Below are 17,593 nucleotides of genomic sequence, written 5' to 3'. Positions count from 1 at the left end.
TTTCATCACTTTATACTCTTACCTACAAATAATGAGTTGCCCCACCATTTCCTGTTGTAGCAGCCCTTAGATTCTTGATATCTGGTTCCCTGTTTTCTGGGATTCCTATCTCAGTAAAGGATGCTCAACATCTCTTTGACATAAGAGACCAAGTGGGCTCTTCCTGTGTAAAGGTGAGTCGCCCAAACAGAATGAAAGGCTTCTCACAGAAACCTTGATACCAAAGGATGGAGGAGAGCCCTTTATGTTCGAAAGGCATATCATTGGCACGTTACAGAAACAGACCAAGAGATCTGGAGAAGCAAAGAAAGAAAGAGAACACAGAAATGGCCATTTGTTCCCATTCTCACCACTCAATTGCTTTTCCTACTTGTAAAAGAAAAATAATCATTCTGGCTTGGAATTTCTTTTTCTAAATGCCTTTAGCCTTTATGAGTCAACATGTATGATCTTTCTGGGATTTTCTAGTTGATATTGTCATGATCTAAGAGTTCTTCATAAAATGTATATATATATATATATATATATATATATATATATATATATGAAAGACTTACTAATATCCTTTTTTCTATGACCGTTTCCTCAGGGAACTCATTGAACATGTCTGTTATTTTTATTTCTCAGTCATAAATAGCATGACCCTGAACTTCTGTAAGTTTCAGAGTCTCCATGTCTCCATCCTTCATGTTAATATAGGAACCTCATTGCTCTGGACTGGAATTAAATTGGTATACAACTGTTTTTGGTATTAGTTGGCTTAGTTAAACAGTTTCACCTCAGTCATTTTGCAGGGTGGATATAAAACAGCTTGGGCGGCGTATGCCTATTTTTTTGAGCTCCATATTTCATGTAGTTTGCTCATGTTGAAATTTCCTGCTATTTTTCTCTTATGTATTTTAATGATTTGGAGCCAGTAGCAGCTAGATGGAAGGAAAAATATGTTCCCTTTTTTTTTTTTTCTGATAGAAGCTAAGAAGAGTTGTTCATACACTGATTTCCTTGGTGTGAAAGAATGAAGTTCTGTTCACTGTTTGTGGAATCTGGTGATGCTCTGGTGAACAGCGTCGGTACCACAGTGGTTAGGGATGGGGAAGTGGCAGGAGCTGCATCAAGGCACGTCCCTGCCCACCAGCACCCAGCCCTGGTGGATGAGGAGATGTGGGTGCAATGAAGAGAGGAACACACACGGCAGGAGGGCTGAGGGCTCTGGGCTCCCGGCTCCCTCCTGCCCAGCAACCCTCAGTCGCACGTGGTACAGTCACACTCACACTGGTCCTTTTCTTGTCTCTTTCCAGGAGCAGCCTACTGCCAGTTCATGGACATGCTCTTTCCTGGCTGCATTAGTTTGAAGAAAGTAAAATTTCAAGCGAAGTTGGAACATGAGTACATTCACAATTTTAAGCTTCTGCAAGCATCGTTTAAGCGAATGAATGTTGATAAGGTAGGAGACACACTTGTACCTCCATAAAATGCATTGTCTTTGCTTAGAATTGTTTTCATGCAGAGATGCAAAAATCCAAAAATGTGTCAATGGGATATATCTTGACATCACTACAGTAGGTTGAGTCCTGTATTTAGAAGCACCAACCCTCACTTCCCATATTTGCATGAGGTTTTTATTTGAGGCAATTTCTAAACTTGTAGCCATTAGACTAAAAACACTAACAGAAATTATGAATGCTGAAATGTTATTCTGTATTAGCATCGCAGATGAGAAATTTTTATGTTTGCCAGATGCCACTGTGGTTCTTTGTGTGTTTTGTGTCTTTAAAGAAATAGCGTAGTACAGTAGAAATGGCACGGGTTTGAATCCCAGCACCATGACTTGAGCAAGTTATTTAAATTCTTTGAGTCTGAGTTTACCCATCTATAAAATGGGACTAAAACCCCCTTCCCTGTGGCTATGAAATTAAAGCGAGGACTACACGTTAAGGTGTCCAGTATATACACTCAGATTCTCACTCAATGTCCATAAAATATTCTTTCACCCACTTTGAACTTCATAATTTTATTCTAGAGTGATACAAATGAAGTTAGACTAAAGTCCTTTTTCCCCCATAGAGGACGATTGCTGAAGCCCATTCAGGCTTTGCATGTTTCCTGCTATTCAAATACATATTACGTTCATAGTCTTTATTTAGGATATAGCTCTTGGAGAGAATAGGTTGGAAAGAAATGAATTTTGAATAAGGGAAAAGAGAAAAACCAGCAGGGGAGAAATGGAAAGCTTTTCTTTTCATAGATAGTAGCAATAAATAGGCTATGGAAATAAACATTTAAATTTTGAGTTATAAGAGATAGAGGTTAAAGGAAAGAAAAGTTTGCTGAACTGTATATATTTTTTAATTTATGCAATTAATATCTCCCTAAATCAAAGCATTCTTATCAAAATATTAAGAAAATTTTGGCTTCTCATTTTCTCAGAATTTTTATTGCAAAACATATATCCTCTTTAGCATTTTAATTTTTTGATTCCTTTTCAACTTGATATCCTTTGCTGTGGTTAATTTCCAATTAGCTCCTTCTGTATTTATTCAAAACCAGAGTTATATAGATTCTTCTTCCTTATTAGCATCACTTCTCTGTACACTTCTGTATCATTTTTCTATATATGCTTCTCGATCAAAAAGAAAAGAAACACCCATTCATAGGTTTATTGACGGAACTTGCTATGTAACAAAGTTGGGGACTCCATATCTCCGTAGAAGTGTACACACAGAGAGTGGGTCAGCCATTGTTAAGAAATTTGAAGATAGGGAATTCCCTGGCAGGCTAGTGGTTCGGACTCCCAGCTTTCACTGCCGAGGGCACAGGTTCAATCCCATGTCAGGGAACTAGGATCCTGCAAGCCGCGGTGTGGCCCAAAAAAAGAAAAAAAGAAATTTGAAGATAAAATTCTTGTACTGGAGGGACACTGACCTTTATGACCTTTGTTGGCCTCTCTAGCTTAATATGCTATGATTCTACCCAAAGATCCTGGTATAGAGACAGTGATCCCTGTTCATGTTTGTCATAGCCTGTGACAGCACGTGGGAAGCATATGTACAAATATTTCCTCGCCACCTCAGATTTTGAACTTATGACCCCGGAGCTTTCATTTTGATAGGAATTGCAAAATTAAGTCAACAGAATTAAGTGCCTGCTTTGAATGGCTAATACATCGTCATCATCTAAGACTGTTTATAAATGTTCACGTTTGGCAGAAAGCAAAATATAGTAGCATGTTAATTAAAGGGCCTTATGCTCCAAGAAGGCACTTTCTAAAACAATCAGAATATCAGCATAAACAAAACTTACAAATCAGAAAACATGGAAATACTTAAATAGTACAATGGAAAGACCTCTAAAGGGAATACTGATTGGCTCTTTAGGCTGCCCTTTAAAAACACTTAATTTACACCCAGTCTTGATAAAATAGTTACAAAATACAAAAAGAAACCTGTTTAAGAAATGTACCGCCATGGCATATTAACTGTGCTCCAGTGTTACCCATAAATTACTGAGCCCTGTATTGTGGTTAGTTGTTTTTATTTTATGCTTGTCTCTCTACATTGTAAAGACGCTCCATGAAAGCTCATTTTGTTTCTTAGGAACCGTTAGATTAGTGTGAGTTTTCATTGACTTGAGTCTTATTCATTCGTACTCTCTAATAGCTACAATCTTTTTAAGAGCTTATTCCAACACAGCTAGACCAAGTGTTACAAAGAAATAAGGAAAACCTATCAACCTTGAAACAGCACAACATCCCAGACCCATGCTTTTGGAGGGATATGGCAATAAACGTTCTATGAAGAGAATCAGCCCCTCTTGACAGCTCAGGGTATTCCTTGTTTTGTATGGTTTGTTCAGATGTATTAAATATTCCAGGAGAACCAACTACAACATTTTAATTTTTCTTTAATCTAAAGGAAAATTATATGAATTCTGGAATACCACTGGCTAAGACACTGGGGGAGAGGCCAGCAGACATGAATTGCAGATGTAAAGTTATATTTAGGAAACACTTCAGTTGTATCAAATACAAACAAGCCCGAGGATCATGACTCACCTGGTGATTTTATATTGCAGGTAATTCCAGTGGAAAAGCTCGTGAAAGGGCGTTTCCAGGACAACCTGGATTTTATTCAGTGGTTTAAGAAGTTCTATGATGCCAACTACGATGGCAAGGAGTATGACCCCGTAGAAGCACGACAAGGGCAAGATGCAATTCCTCCTCCCGACCCTGGCGAACAGATCTTCAACCTGCCCAAGAAGTCTCACCATGCAAACTCCCCGACAGCAGGTACCGTAACAGTGAAATCCTAGAGTCACTTTCACAGGCCCTCCTGCGCTGTACTGTGAACCGATTTACACTTTTAAATATGGATCATCATCTATAATCCTTCAGAGGAAATTCATGAAATATCCATCCTGTCTCCTGTGTGGGCAGTGCCAATTTCTGTGTGACAACATTCAGTAAGACCTCACTTAGCCAACTTCATCCAAAAGTGAAGTCACTGAGGATAAATACCTAGAACTTTAAAAAATGTTTTAACTGTTTTGGAGAAAAATCTTTCTAAAATATATTACAAACATTCTTGCCTAAAAAACAGACTTTACCAAGCAGAATGTGTGCTTGTCCAATGAGGGTCATTATTATAAACATCAGCTGTGATACTGGAGAGTTAAACGATGAAATCCTCAGAAACCATGTGTTTCCATCCTGAAAACCAGTGTTTCACACTTGTTAAGTCAACAACCTTAATTCTGTAAGAATGCAAATTCCTTATTTATGCCCAACCTCGATGAGAATTATTAGAAATGATTATAACAAGACTAATACTAAACTGTGTGGACATGTGTCTGGAACTCAAGGAAGTGTCAGCTAGAGGTAAACATTGGTGAGTCTTCCATATCCAGGTAATTGAAGCTGGAAGTGAGTCCCCAGTGAGAAGGCGAGAGTCCCTGAGGAACTCGAACATTTAATGTTTGGGTAGAAAAGGAAGGGCTTACATAGGAGCGGGGAAGACACCAGAAGGATTGAAAGAAATGAGGGAATAACGTGTCAGGGAAATAGAAGGAAGGGAGCAGAATGGTCACCAGTGTCTAAATCTGCTGAGGAGTCAAGTACAGTGAGGACTGGGAGGGTCCTTTGGGGTCACTCAGTGGAATGATGGGTCCAGGAGGGGGTTGAGGAATTGGAGAAAGGAAACTGAGACAGCATAAAAATCCAACTTCAAAGCCATAGAATAAAATAAGCTTAAACAAAATAAACGAAGCACAGATCTTTGGGAATACATACATTTAAGGGGCAAGAGGAAAAAGAGGAAGCTGAGAAAAGGAGGGACATCAGGGGAAAAACCAGCTCAACATCAGAGAACAAACAGTAGGACATTTTTAGAAAGAGGGATCACCAGCAGCGCTGAGTATTAATTGTTGGAGAGATCAGATAAGATGAAGCCTGAAAATAGGCCAAAGAAAGAAATCTGGCTCCTGGGAGGTGATTAATATATGTTCTTTAGAGAATTGGTCTGTAGAAATGCTGAATCCATACACCTAGATTGCAGCGGCTTATTAACAAGGGCATGACACACAAATGTGAAAGTGATGTGAGAAGAGATTCCACCTTCACCAAATCAGGAAATAAAAACATTTTGTTGGTGTCGGGAAAAAGCTGACAGTTGCTTTAGGAAGTAAGATTGGGGAGAGAATGGCATTGTCCTCGACTTGATTTTGTTTGCTTTTAGGACAAGGCACAAGGAGCAGGTTTGTAAGATGGGAGAAAGGTCCGTGAGAAGGAATAATAGGAAAAAGGAGGGGAAACTGGTGGAACAATGACCCTGAGGCTGGAGGGGAAAAGTGGGGTCAAGGGCATCGAAAGAGGTTTGGTGAGGAAAGGGAATGTTTACCTTTTTCAGAACAGAAGTGCTGGGAAGAGTTTGGGTAAAAAGGAAGCCACAGGGAGTTTGGGGAACAAAAGTTTATGGCAGTTCAAATTGGCCTTCAGCTTTTGTCAGAAACTGTCATTATTCTAGGACCAGGATAGAGAAGGGGAGTTGTGTGTCTCCTTCAGAGCTGGGGAGACACAGGCAGATGGAGTTGGGGGACAAGAAGGTACGAAAACCAAGAGCGGCTGGTAGCTCTCACCCCAAGCTCTTTTTCTGCAGCTGCTAATGATGTACAGATTCATCTTGCAACTCAGCTGCTACTTTTTCAAGTTTTCAGCAGTGGAACCGGACAGGCCTCAGAACATTTTTTTTCTACAGTCATAATGTGTCCTTAAATTGGCACCAACCATCCTAACTGCCCCCCGCCCCCAAACAGAACTGTCATTATGCTGCCTTGGCCTCATTTTCGAGGAATTCCCTCATCTGTCTTTCACAAAAGCCACAGAGGAACTTGTGCCATTTTGATAGAAAGAATGTCCATGAACCTGGAAAAGAAATATATTGTTTCCAGAGCTTAACTTCTCTGGTGACAAAGCTCAGGAAACACATTAAAGTCAGCAGTTCATAAATTTGGTTTTTAATGTTCTGGAAGACAGTATTGCCAAGGTTTGTGTTCTGATACCTCGACCATGTTTACCTCATTGGTCTTAATCAAGGAGGTAGGATATTTCCAGAAGTCAAACCAGTCATACTGTTTTTTATGAGACATGTTCTGACTCTTGGACATGGTGGGGTAGTAAAACTATACTGAAAAAATTATAGCAAGGTATACATCACATGTAGAACATTGTTTTAAAAGCTATAATAGGAGAAAGGCTCCTATAAATACAATGAGACCTCATTTTTTCCTAGAGGTCATGTATCCAACTCTTGGGAAAACAGCCAAGAAAGTGCAAGCCAGAACGTCTTCTAAAAGTCAGAATAGGTGTTGTAAAATCTGTGCTATAAAATTCATACACTTTACTCTTTCCACAAGGGAGAGTTCCTAGAATACTTACCCAGAGTCTATTTGCTCTTTCTTTTATATATATTTATTTTTAAAATTGACATCTAATTGATATACCACATTATATTAGTTTCAGGTGTACAACATAGTGATTTGGCATTTGTACACATTGCAAAATGATCACCACAATGATTCTAGTTACCATCTGTACCATACAAAGTTAATACGATATTATTGACTATATTCCCCATGCTGTACTTTACACCCGCATGACTTATTTATTTTATAACTGGAAATTTGTACTTCTCGACCTCCTTTATTTGCTCTTTCTTGACTTGGATATAATTATAACAAACATGGGGATATGGTTTCTCAGCGTGTATCTTATTAGGGCAAGGAGTATACTGATAGCACTACAAAGTGTGCACATCAGTAAAAGAAGAGCCAAAAAATCTTAATGAAACCGTATAAATAGTCCAGCAGCCTGAGATCTCTATTGCTGAATCAAAGAGCTCCATGTCTCTCGGTAGCCCTCAAGATCTGTATGACACCAGCATGTGCTAATCGATACACTCAGAGTTCCCTTCTAATTCTTAAGATTTTAATTTTCTATTTATAATCATCTCTCCCATGAACTATTTTACAGTCTCTAAACTAGCCTCTCCGCCTCTGGTCTGAAACTATTCGAGACCATCCTCATACATAAGTCTGATTGTGTCCATCCAAAACTTAAGACAAATTAAAGTGCTTGATGAGGTGAGGGTCAGCTGTCTGGGAAATTCACATATCTAGGCCAGTCATCTCCCAGTGATGCCAGGTCAGTAGCATTCAGCAGTAATTTCTGTGCCCATCTCTAGGCCTTGGTCGTTTCTTAATCATCTGTACTAGTGGAAACAAGCAACATCTGGTGTAATCGAAAACAGGAGATGGTCTTTAATTATTTTTTCATTTTGGCTTTGGGATATTTGGTTCATTTTGCAGTGGCTTTCTCTCTCTCCAAATATATCCTTAAACTAATATTAAAAGTAATTTGCATGTCCTGACTATAAAACGTGCTAGATTTTTCTGCCATTTCAGAATAGACACCAGTATTCCGTGGATTCAGAGAAGCCATAGAACCCGTTGGTGTCTGTGTGTCTTTGGGTGACTTACCTGGGCCGTAACAAGCTTCAGCATGAGCAGAGGCTGTCACTAAGGGTGGATGGCTGCCTGGCAAGTCTTATTCTATCTACATCCTGAGGAATTGCATCTTGAATTGCTTTTGATCTACCAACAAGGAGCATATATTAAAATACACATTTTCATAATGACAGATATCTATTAAGTGCGTATGTCATCGTGAGTCATGATGTTTATAAATTTATTGCTATGAGCCATATCTGCAACTCGAGATAGCTGTCAGCGGGATCAGTTTTTATGTGTGAGCACTTAACTAAACTTAAAACGAAATTTGAGGTTGCGGTTCCTATAGCAACCACAGCTTAGACATGTTGCAAATCCACATATATTAATGCATTTAAATCAAACTCCCATATATAAATATAGTGTGATGGATTTAGAGTTGCTATGGAAATTGATTCTGAGCTTTCTCTTTTCTTTAGGGGCTTTCCTTTAGGCATTGCAGCCTCAAAATAAAATTAGTAGAAATACTAGAAAAATGATTTCAAAAAGGAAGCAACCTAAGAAGTGGAATAGAATAGAATAAAGCATTTGAATGATCATAATTAAATTCCTAAATGGAGATTTAAATAAATCCTGACAGCATCTTTCAAAAACTGTATTGAGTATTTGAATACTTTCACTCTTAATTATCTTTAATTTTGGGTTCTCTAAGGCTGTTCATACAACCTTAACAAAGTGATTATGTTTATTGATTTTATTTGTTGACCAGTGTTTGCATATTCTTTGAGTACCTGTAATCTGAATAAGCATCGCCTATCACCTTTGGGGAAAGAAGAGTTGCTTTTACTTTCCCCAAAAGTTTGGGGGTTTTTTTGGGTTTTTTTAGGAGAAGCAATGAAATGTAGCAGTTTATAGTGGTTTTTTTATCCTTGTTCTGATCTTGATTTTTCTGGCCCAGAATGTGGTCTCCCTTGGTCAGTGTCACTTGAAAAGAATATGCATTCTGCAGTTGTTGGTCGTATGGTGTTTTAGAAATATCAGTATCAAGATAGTGGATGGTGTTATTCAGATCATCTATGTTTTTACTGATTTGTTGTTGTTGTCTCGTTCTAACAATTGCTGCAAAGAGAGTGTTAACATTTATTGTGGAATTACTGGTTTGTCCCTTTAATTCTCTCAATTTTTGTTTCCTGTATTTAGGGCTCTGTTAGATGCGTAGATATTTCTGATTGTTGAGTCGTGCTGATGAATTGACCTTTTTATTTTATGAGGCTTCCCTCTTTATCTTTGGTAATACTTGAAGTCTATTTTTTTTTTTTTTAAGATTTATTTTTTTTTATTGATTAATTGATTGATTGATTGATTGCTATGTTGGGTCTTCGTTTCTGTGCTAGGGCTTTCTCTAGTTGCGGCAAGCGGGGACCACTCTTCATCACGGTGCGCGGGCCTCTCACTATCGTGGCCTCTCTTGTTGCGGAGCACAGGCTCCAGACACGCAGGCTCAGTAATTGTGGCTCACGGGCCCAGCCGCTCTGCGGCATGTGGGATCTTCCCAGACCAGGGCTCGAACCCGTGTCCCCTGCATTAGCAGGCAGATTCTCAACCACTGCGCCACCAGGGAAGCCCTTGAAGTCTATTTTATCTAATATTAATATAGCCACTCCAGCTTTCTTATGCTTACTGTTTGCATGGTGTATCTTTCTCCATAATAGGTAAATTTCCACCTATCTTTGTCTTTATATTTAAAGTGGGTCTCTTATAAACAGCATGTAATTGGGTCTTGCATTTTTTATTCATTCTGATAATCTCTGGACATTGGAGCATACAGTCCACTGTTAATGTAATTATTGATTTGGTTGGATTTAGATCTATCATTTGTTTTCTGCTTGTCCCCTTTGTTTTTTGTTTCTCTGTTTCTCTTTTCCTGTTGTCTTCTGAATTTTAAAAATATTTTTTAGCATTCCATCTTAATTTATCCATTGCCTTTTTAACGGTACCGCTTTGCACTAATTTTTTCAGTGGCTGCTCTAACGATTACCGTATATATTCTGACCTTTTCACAGTGTACTTAATATTTCATGTAAAATGTGGAACCCTGGCAACCGTTCCCTCCACTGTCCTTTGTTTTGGCTGTCATATGTATTACATTATAAACCCCACAAGACAGTGTTATAACTTTTGTTTTAAATCAACACTGTCTGATATTGTGGCTTTTGAGCACTTGAAATTGCTTATTCTGCATTGAAATGTGCTGCAGGTATACAATGCATGCTGAATTTAGAAGACTTGGTATGGGAAAAAATATAAAACTAGTTAATAATTTTTATATTGATTACACATAGAAATTATAGTTTGCATATATTGTATACATTTTGCATATATATATTAAAATTAATCTCAAGATTTTTTTTAATGTGGCTACTAGAAAATGTTTTACTTACATGGTTCCCATTATATTTCTATAAGGCAATGCTGCTTTAAATACTCATATGAATTTTAAAGATATTAAGAGAAAAAACCTATTTATTTTTCATATTTTTACCATTTCCAGTGTTCTTCATTCATTCCTGAACATCTGAGTTCCCTACTAATTTAATTTCTCTTCAGACTGAATAACTTTCTTCAGCATTTCTTGTAGAGCAGGTGCAATGGCAACAAATTCTTTTAGTTTTCCTTTTTCTATGAATGTCTTTATTTCACCTCCATTCTTTTTTTTTAAACTTCTGTGCATCAAAGTACACTTTTTTAAAATTTTATTATTTATTTATTTATTTATGGCTACGTTGGGTCTTCATTGCTGTGTGCGGGCTTTCTCTAGTTGCAGTGAGCGGGGGCTACTCTTCATTGCAATGCATGGGCCTCTCATTGCGGTGGCTTCTCTTGTTGCAGAGCACGGGCTCTAGGCACACAGGCTTCAGTAGTTGTGGCTCGCAGGCTCTAGAGCGCAGGCTCAGTAGTTGTGAGGCACAGGCTTAGTTGCTCCGCGGCATGTGGGATCTTCCCAGACCAGGGTTTGAACCTGTGTCACCTGCATTGGCAGGTGGATTCTTAACCACTGTGCCACCAGGGAAGCCCTTACCTTCATTCTTAAAGAATATTTTCCTAGGTAAAGAATTCAGATTGATCTTTTATTCCTCCCTCCCTCCTGTTAAAGATGTCTTTCCACTATCTGTGACCTCTAAAGATAAGAAATGCATACTCATTCTAATCACCTTCCCCTATAATGATAAGTTGTTTTTCTCTGGATGCAGTCAAGACTCTTTATCTGTGGGTTTCAGTAGTGTGGCTATGATGTTCTCTTTGAACTTATCTTGTTTTGGAGTCATTAGACTTCTTAAATCCATAAGTCTATGTCTTTTACCACATTTGGGAGATTTTCAGCCATTATTTTTTCAAATTTTTTTTCAGCTCCATTCTCTCTATCCTATTTTTCTGGGACTTCATTTTTCCATATGTGAGCTTTTTAAATTTTCCCTCAGGTCCCTGAGGCTCATTTTTTTCCAGTATTCTCTCTATTCTTTAGATGGTTTCTATTAATGTATCTTCAAGTTAGCCCTCTTCTTCCTCTGTCATCTACATTCTACTACTAAGCATTTTTTTAATTTCAACTATTTTTTTCAGTTTTAATTTTTTTTCTTTCTCTCCTGAGATTGCCTATCTTTCATGTATTATGAGCATACTTTACCTGACTGGGAATGGTTATGATAGCTGCTTTAAAGTTCTTGTCTGCTAATTCCACCATTTCCTGACTCTTCATATGTTGAGTAATTTTGGATTGTGTCCTAGACATTGTGATGTTATATTGTGGAGACTCTGGATTTTGTTATATTGCTCTGCAGAGTGTTGATGTTTCTGATGTAACAGGTATTAACTCAGAGTCCAAGTAAAAAGTACTCAAAAAGTTATATTTCACTCAAGGGTTCTAACCTTGGCCTCAAGCCTGTGCCATTATACAAGACCTTTTTCCTTATTATTGCCAGGATGCAAGTCTGCATTTATCTTTTGAGAAACTCCACCCTTTAAACATAAATGTTAGTCTCACCCCAAAGCTATCATTTACTCTAAGAAATGCATATTTCCCACGTCTTCTCTTTAGACTAAAGCAGTCCATAATGGCATTTACTTTCCAGAACCCTGTTAGGATAGGCACAGGCAGCGCCACCTTTCTTGTCCCTTCATGATCTCTCCATCAAGAGAAGTCAGGCCTATTTATTCTTACAGCTTCCCAGTGTATATCTGCCTGGTACTGCTGTCTCACAGTCCCCAGTCACCTAACCACATACTGTACTATCCCTATACCTACTTACTTCAAGGATCAAATGTTAATTTTAAAAGATCGTGCAATATCAACGCATAACAAGGAAGAAATGCATTTTTCTTACCAGTCCCATAATTAACAAGACTTCTTTTCAAATAGGTGTTAGCACTTCTCCTTATTATCTGAACAATGTATCTTTCACTCAGTCCCTGCCCTATATTAGCATTGCATGCCCTTGGCCTGTTCATATTGAGAAACCATCCCATTGCTAAGCTGCATACCAGTTAATGGCTACTCCCTTAGCTACAAGTAGGCCTGGAGAAAATGGGAAAAAATTATGATGGTCCAATTAATTAAATTCTTAGGAGACATTCCCTACTCCCTGGAAGGAGAGGAGGGGTATTGGTGGTTTTGTTCCTCCAGTTACACATCTATCATATGTGAAATATATAAGATAGGCGTTGGGATACTTTCCTCCTCAAAGAATAATTAAAACTGCATTTCCGTATCTATAATACTGATAAAACCACAGCATAAAATATGAGCAGTGCTCCGCCTTGCCAGGTTACTGAATATCTATGAGTTTGGAATATTGGGCACAGAGAGGAGCAAAGAGTCATGAAGAATTCAGGAGCTTCAGATAGGAATCTTCTGGCAGTGCCTGTGTAAGAGGCCAAGGGCTTCTTCCAAGGAAGAGCCGTGCATTTTTCATTTCCATCGCAATGTGTTTGCTTAAGGAAACAGCACCTTTGACAGACAATTTACTAATTCAGTTTATAATTTTTAATTGTTTTGGCTTTGGGGGATCAAAATATGTCACAGTTTTGTTTTTTTTTTTTTAAACCGGAATTTTTTCAAGCTTACAGATCAAAACCTACAAAATGTTGTGGCGTTATTATTGTGTAACTCTCAAAATCTAAATCTAATATGAATAGAATTTTTAATGGAAGTTAGGGAAAAGGAAAACATTTAAAATGTAGAGGGAGTCATCAAATAGAGGGAGTAAGTATTGAACACATACTAAATGCCAGCTATTGTTCTAAACACTTAACCCGTATTAGCTCAGTTTAGCTTCACAACAATCCTAAATGGTAGACAGTTCCCATTACACCCCTATTTTAAAATTGAGGAAACTGAGGCACAGAGAGGCTCAGCAACTTGTCAGGGTCACACACTGGAAATAGGGAACCCTGGGATTCCAGAGCCCGATGCCCTTTAACCGTTATATTATTATATTGCCTCTCTCAAATATCACGGATACGGTCTTGTGTTACGTTCTTATCTGCTCCCCACACTATACTGAACTGCAGTAAATTTTCACAAACGAAATTCAAATTGCATACTGAATGGAGGAAATAAAAGGCCCTCCAGTGTTGTAAAGCAGGGGTTCCCAACCCCCGGGCCACAGACTGGTAGCAGTCCGTGGCCTGTTAGGAACCGGTCCGCACAGCAGGAGGCAAGTGGCAGGCGAGTGAAGCTTCATCTGCTGCTCCCCATCGCTCCCCAATGTCACATTACCACTGAACCATCCCCCCCCTCCCCCAGTCTGTGGAAAAATTGTCTTCCATGAAACCGGTCCCTGGTGCCAAAAAAGTTGGCGACCGCTGTTGTAAAGGCTTGAAACAGAGCACATGCTGTTCTATTCAAACGGCATTTACTTATTTTTAAAGAGCAATAATTTTTATTTATTTTTTATTTTTTTAAGGGTTTTTTTTAATAAATTTATTTATTTATTTATTTATTTATTTATTTTTTGGCTGCTTTGGGTCTTTGTTGCCGCGAGCGGGGGCTACTCTTCGTTGTGGTGCACGGGCTTCTCATTGCGGTGGCTTCTCTTGTTGCAGAGCATGGGCTGTAGGCACACCGGCTTCAGTAGTTGTAGCTCGCAGGCTGTAGAGTGCAGTCTCAGTAGTTGTGGTGCACGGGCTTAGTTGCTCCGCGGCATGTGGGATCTTCCCAGACCAGGGATCAAACCCATGTCCCCTGCATTGACAGGCAGATTCTTAACCACTGCGCCACCAGGGAAGTCCCAAGAGCAATAATTTTTAAATGTTCAAAAACATTCCCGTCATCCTCGCAATAGGCTCTTGGGTGAGAGTCACTATATTTTATATATGTTTGTAAATGCAGGAAACGTTAAGCCACTTGTTCCAGGCCTCTTATCAGCCCCGAAGCAGAAATGTGTATAAGGCCCAGAAAACTGAGCCCTAGGTTAGTGGGATTACTTTTCTCTGATTTCTTAATCCTTCAATTCAGATAATTCTCTGAGTAGATGGTCTGGGTGCTTACAAAGTGAAGAGTAAGTCCTTCAGACAAAACTGGCCCGAATTCCAGCATGTCATACTCTGTGCCCTCACAGGGGACTTTGCAGAAGAGGGTAAGGGCCTCCATTGTTGCCCCAGCTGCACCTGGGAAGCAAACCATCCTAGCCCTTTTTAAAACAATGCTGGGTCCTTTCATAACCAGCACTGGGTCGTTCTTACATAGCTGCTCCCTCTACATGCTGAAATATTAATCAGTTCTGCAACTCAGCCGCACGTGTTCCCATGATGGATCGTTCCTTTTCTCTCCATAGATATAATAACTTGGCATTTAGCTTCTCAGCCTCACAATAAAACTTGTCAAACTTCAGAAGGCCATGACTTAGCATTTATTTCAGTTTCCATGAGCAGAACATCACAGATCACCAGTGAGCCTATTTTTCTTTATCATTGGTGCCTTTTTTTTGTCCCTTGGTATGTTGGGCAGGAATAGAAAATAGTTTTGACCTGAAGAATTTTCTATACTCCCTTTGAATTGGGGGAACTGAACTATCAAGCAATTCTGTCTCGTTCAATCATTGTTTCCCCATTGCCTGACACATAGATGGTTCTCATTTAGTATTTGTTGAATTGATTTAAACTGAATCACTGCAGTGTCCATCTGGATCAAGGAAAATGCAGCACTTAAGCCAACACGTGGCTGTTCTTGACGTTTTCTCCAGTCATCTCCATCACCTGAGGAGCTCCTTGCACCATAGCTCAGAAAATAGCATAGTGCATTACACAGTAGCTCAGAAAATATTTCTTAAACAACAGTTCCTATTTATTGGATTCCTTACCGTTTTGTGAAAGCTTTACTTGAATTCTCATTCATTCAGTCTTTCAACAACTATTTGTTAAGGCACTGTAAGAGGTTCTGGAGATACACAGTGATTCAAGGAAGTTACAGCCTTGTGAGGAAATCTGGCACTACATAGACGATAGCATTAAAATGAGGTAAGTGCAATCAGGGTGTGTAGGAAGGCCACTTGAGCTGGCCTTGTGTATTCTAGAAAGGCTTCTTGGAAAATGTGAGGTTTGACTAAGACCTAAGGAATGAGTAGGAGTTAGCCAGGTGAAGGGTATGGAAAAGAGCACCACAAGCAGAGAGAACAGAATGCTGCAGTCAAGAGAGAACGTGCTCTTTTCAGTGAAGTGCATGTTGTTCCATATGGACGTTGAGATGGGAGGCTGCAGAGGTGAGCCAGGGCCCTTGTATAATGGGTTAAGAGGTGGTGTTCATGTCCTCTTGCGGCAGAACAACTACTACAAACTTAGCAGCCTAAACAGCACATGTGTATTGTGGCACAGCTTCTAAAGTCCAGACACAGCTTAGCTATGTTCTCTGCTTTAAGGCCTCACGAGGCTGCAGTCCAGATATCTGCTGGGGCTGTGGTCTAATCAGAGGCTCATCTGGGGAAAACTCCCTTGTGTTGTTGGCAGTTCCCTTAAGGCTGAAGGACTGAGGTTTCAGTTTCTTGCTGGCAGCTTCTCTCAGTTCCCAGAGGCCACCTGCAGTTCCTTGCCCTGTGGGCTCTTCCAACATGGGTGCTTGCGGTGGCAGTTGACTTCTTCAAGGCCAGTAGGGAGAGTCTCTCTAGTGTGCCTGCCAGCAAAACAGAGTCAGAGAGAGAGAGTCCTGTGGGATTCCATATGAGGGGAGTCACATCCCATCACCTTTCCCATATTCTGTTGGTTAGAAGCAAGCCACAGGTCCCACCCACATTCCAGGGGAGGGGACTGCACAAAGGTGGGAATAGCAGGAGGTGAAGATCACTGTGGAGCAGTCACCTTAACTTCTGTAGTCACAGAAGTTTACAGTTTATTATGGGGACTCTGGGGAGTCACTGAAAGGTTTTAAGTACAACAGCTAAGAAGCTGTTGCAGCCAAACATGTGGGAGTGGAGGGTGGCCTGAATAAAGGTCATGGCCATGTGGGTTATAGAGACTTTTAAGCAGGTTTAATCAACAAAACTTGATGGTGATGGGATATGAGAGGTGAAGGACAGGGGAAGCCAAGGATAAATGATGCACAAGTTTCTGGCTTGGTCATTGGTTGGGGGAAGCAGGAGCCAACTGGAGTAGAGTAGAGTGGATGATTCGAGTGGGGCTCAGCTCTGGTTCTCACCTCCCTGAGCTCCAGCTGCTCTGTGGCCTAAGACTGTCTCTCTTTGCAAGGGAGTCCCGGTAAGGTAGTGTTAATGGAGCACAGCGGACTTCCCACCATCAGGAAAACAACCTAAAACACTTGGTCTTGCCAATGGAATCAGCAGGACTCTGAACATCGTAAAGGAACTAAATAGTCCTGTTCCCCTGAAATGGCCGTCTTAGTTTGTAAGCTTTTTGCTTAAATGACTGATGTATGCCAGGAATGCATGACACAGTGATGTTGTTGTCATGGTGATGCCTGTGTGTCTTTATTCTCAGCGGGCTGTCTCGGTTTGTTGGACTCTTTCAATCACCAGCTTTCCTTACTGCTGCAGCAAACAGGCAAGGGAGTGTTCCCTTCAATTATTGTTGGGATTCTGGTACATCTTGTTTTCACAGGGGTGAGGGAACCTCACCATTTCTAGAGAGAAATTGTTCTGAGAACAATTTAAAAACAAGAATTTGAACTAAGATAGTAATTGTTTGGCACCTAATGCGTTTCAAAGCGCACTTAATTCTCTACCAGGGTGTGAGAGGTGTGAAAAGTCACCTTATCAAAAGAAATATATACCACGTTCAAATAACTTCTTACACATCAGAATTTTTAATATTTGAGCTAATTTTAAGATGAGGAGTTCTTTCCTGCATTTTTTTTTTTCCCTCTGAAAAATTCTCCGAAACCAGAGTGACTCAAGCAGAGCCTGGAAAATATTGGAGAATCACATGATGGCTAAAAATAAGCACATCATCTCCAGCAGGAACAGTAACCAGGGCAGAAGTAACTCGGTTCTTGAATGCTCACACTGGCTGGACATTCTCGGCGGAGTCAGGCCCACTCGCCCATCTCAGTGGCCACTGGTCAGGGAAGCCTCCAGCACTGGGGCTCTGG

At 39.9% G+C, this 17,593-nt stretch overlaps 1 protein-coding gene across 4 annotated transcripts in view; it reads left to right on the top strand.

Annotated features, from left to right (window-relative positions):
- Nucleotides 1-17,593, top strand: part of MAPRE2 (microtubule associated protein RP/EB family member 2) — a 176,328-nt gene that overhangs the window by 133,443 nt on the left and 25,292 nt on the right. For all 4 annotated transcript variants that reach the window (XM_057526951.1, XM_007167071.3, XM_007167070.2 and 1 more), the window contains 2 exons: nucleotides 1,299-1,444; nucleotides 4,072-4,285. In XM_057526951.1, coding sequence (XP_057382934.1) covers nucleotides 1,299-1,444; nucleotides 4,072-4,285 — 360 coding nt within the window. The remainder of the gene's footprint in view (nucleotides 1-1,298; nucleotides 1,445-4,071; nucleotides 4,286-17,593) is intronic.

This window comes from Balaenoptera acutorostrata, chromosome 13 (assembly GCF_949987535.1).
Source record: "Balaenoptera acutorostrata chromosome 13, mBalAcu1.1, whole genome shotgun sequence".
In the NCBI taxonomy this organism is placed as follows: domain Eukaryota; kingdom Metazoa; phylum Chordata; class Mammalia; order Artiodactyla; family Balaenopteridae; genus Balaenoptera; species Balaenoptera acutorostrata.
This window is presented reverse-complemented; position numbering and strand designations above follow the sequence as displayed.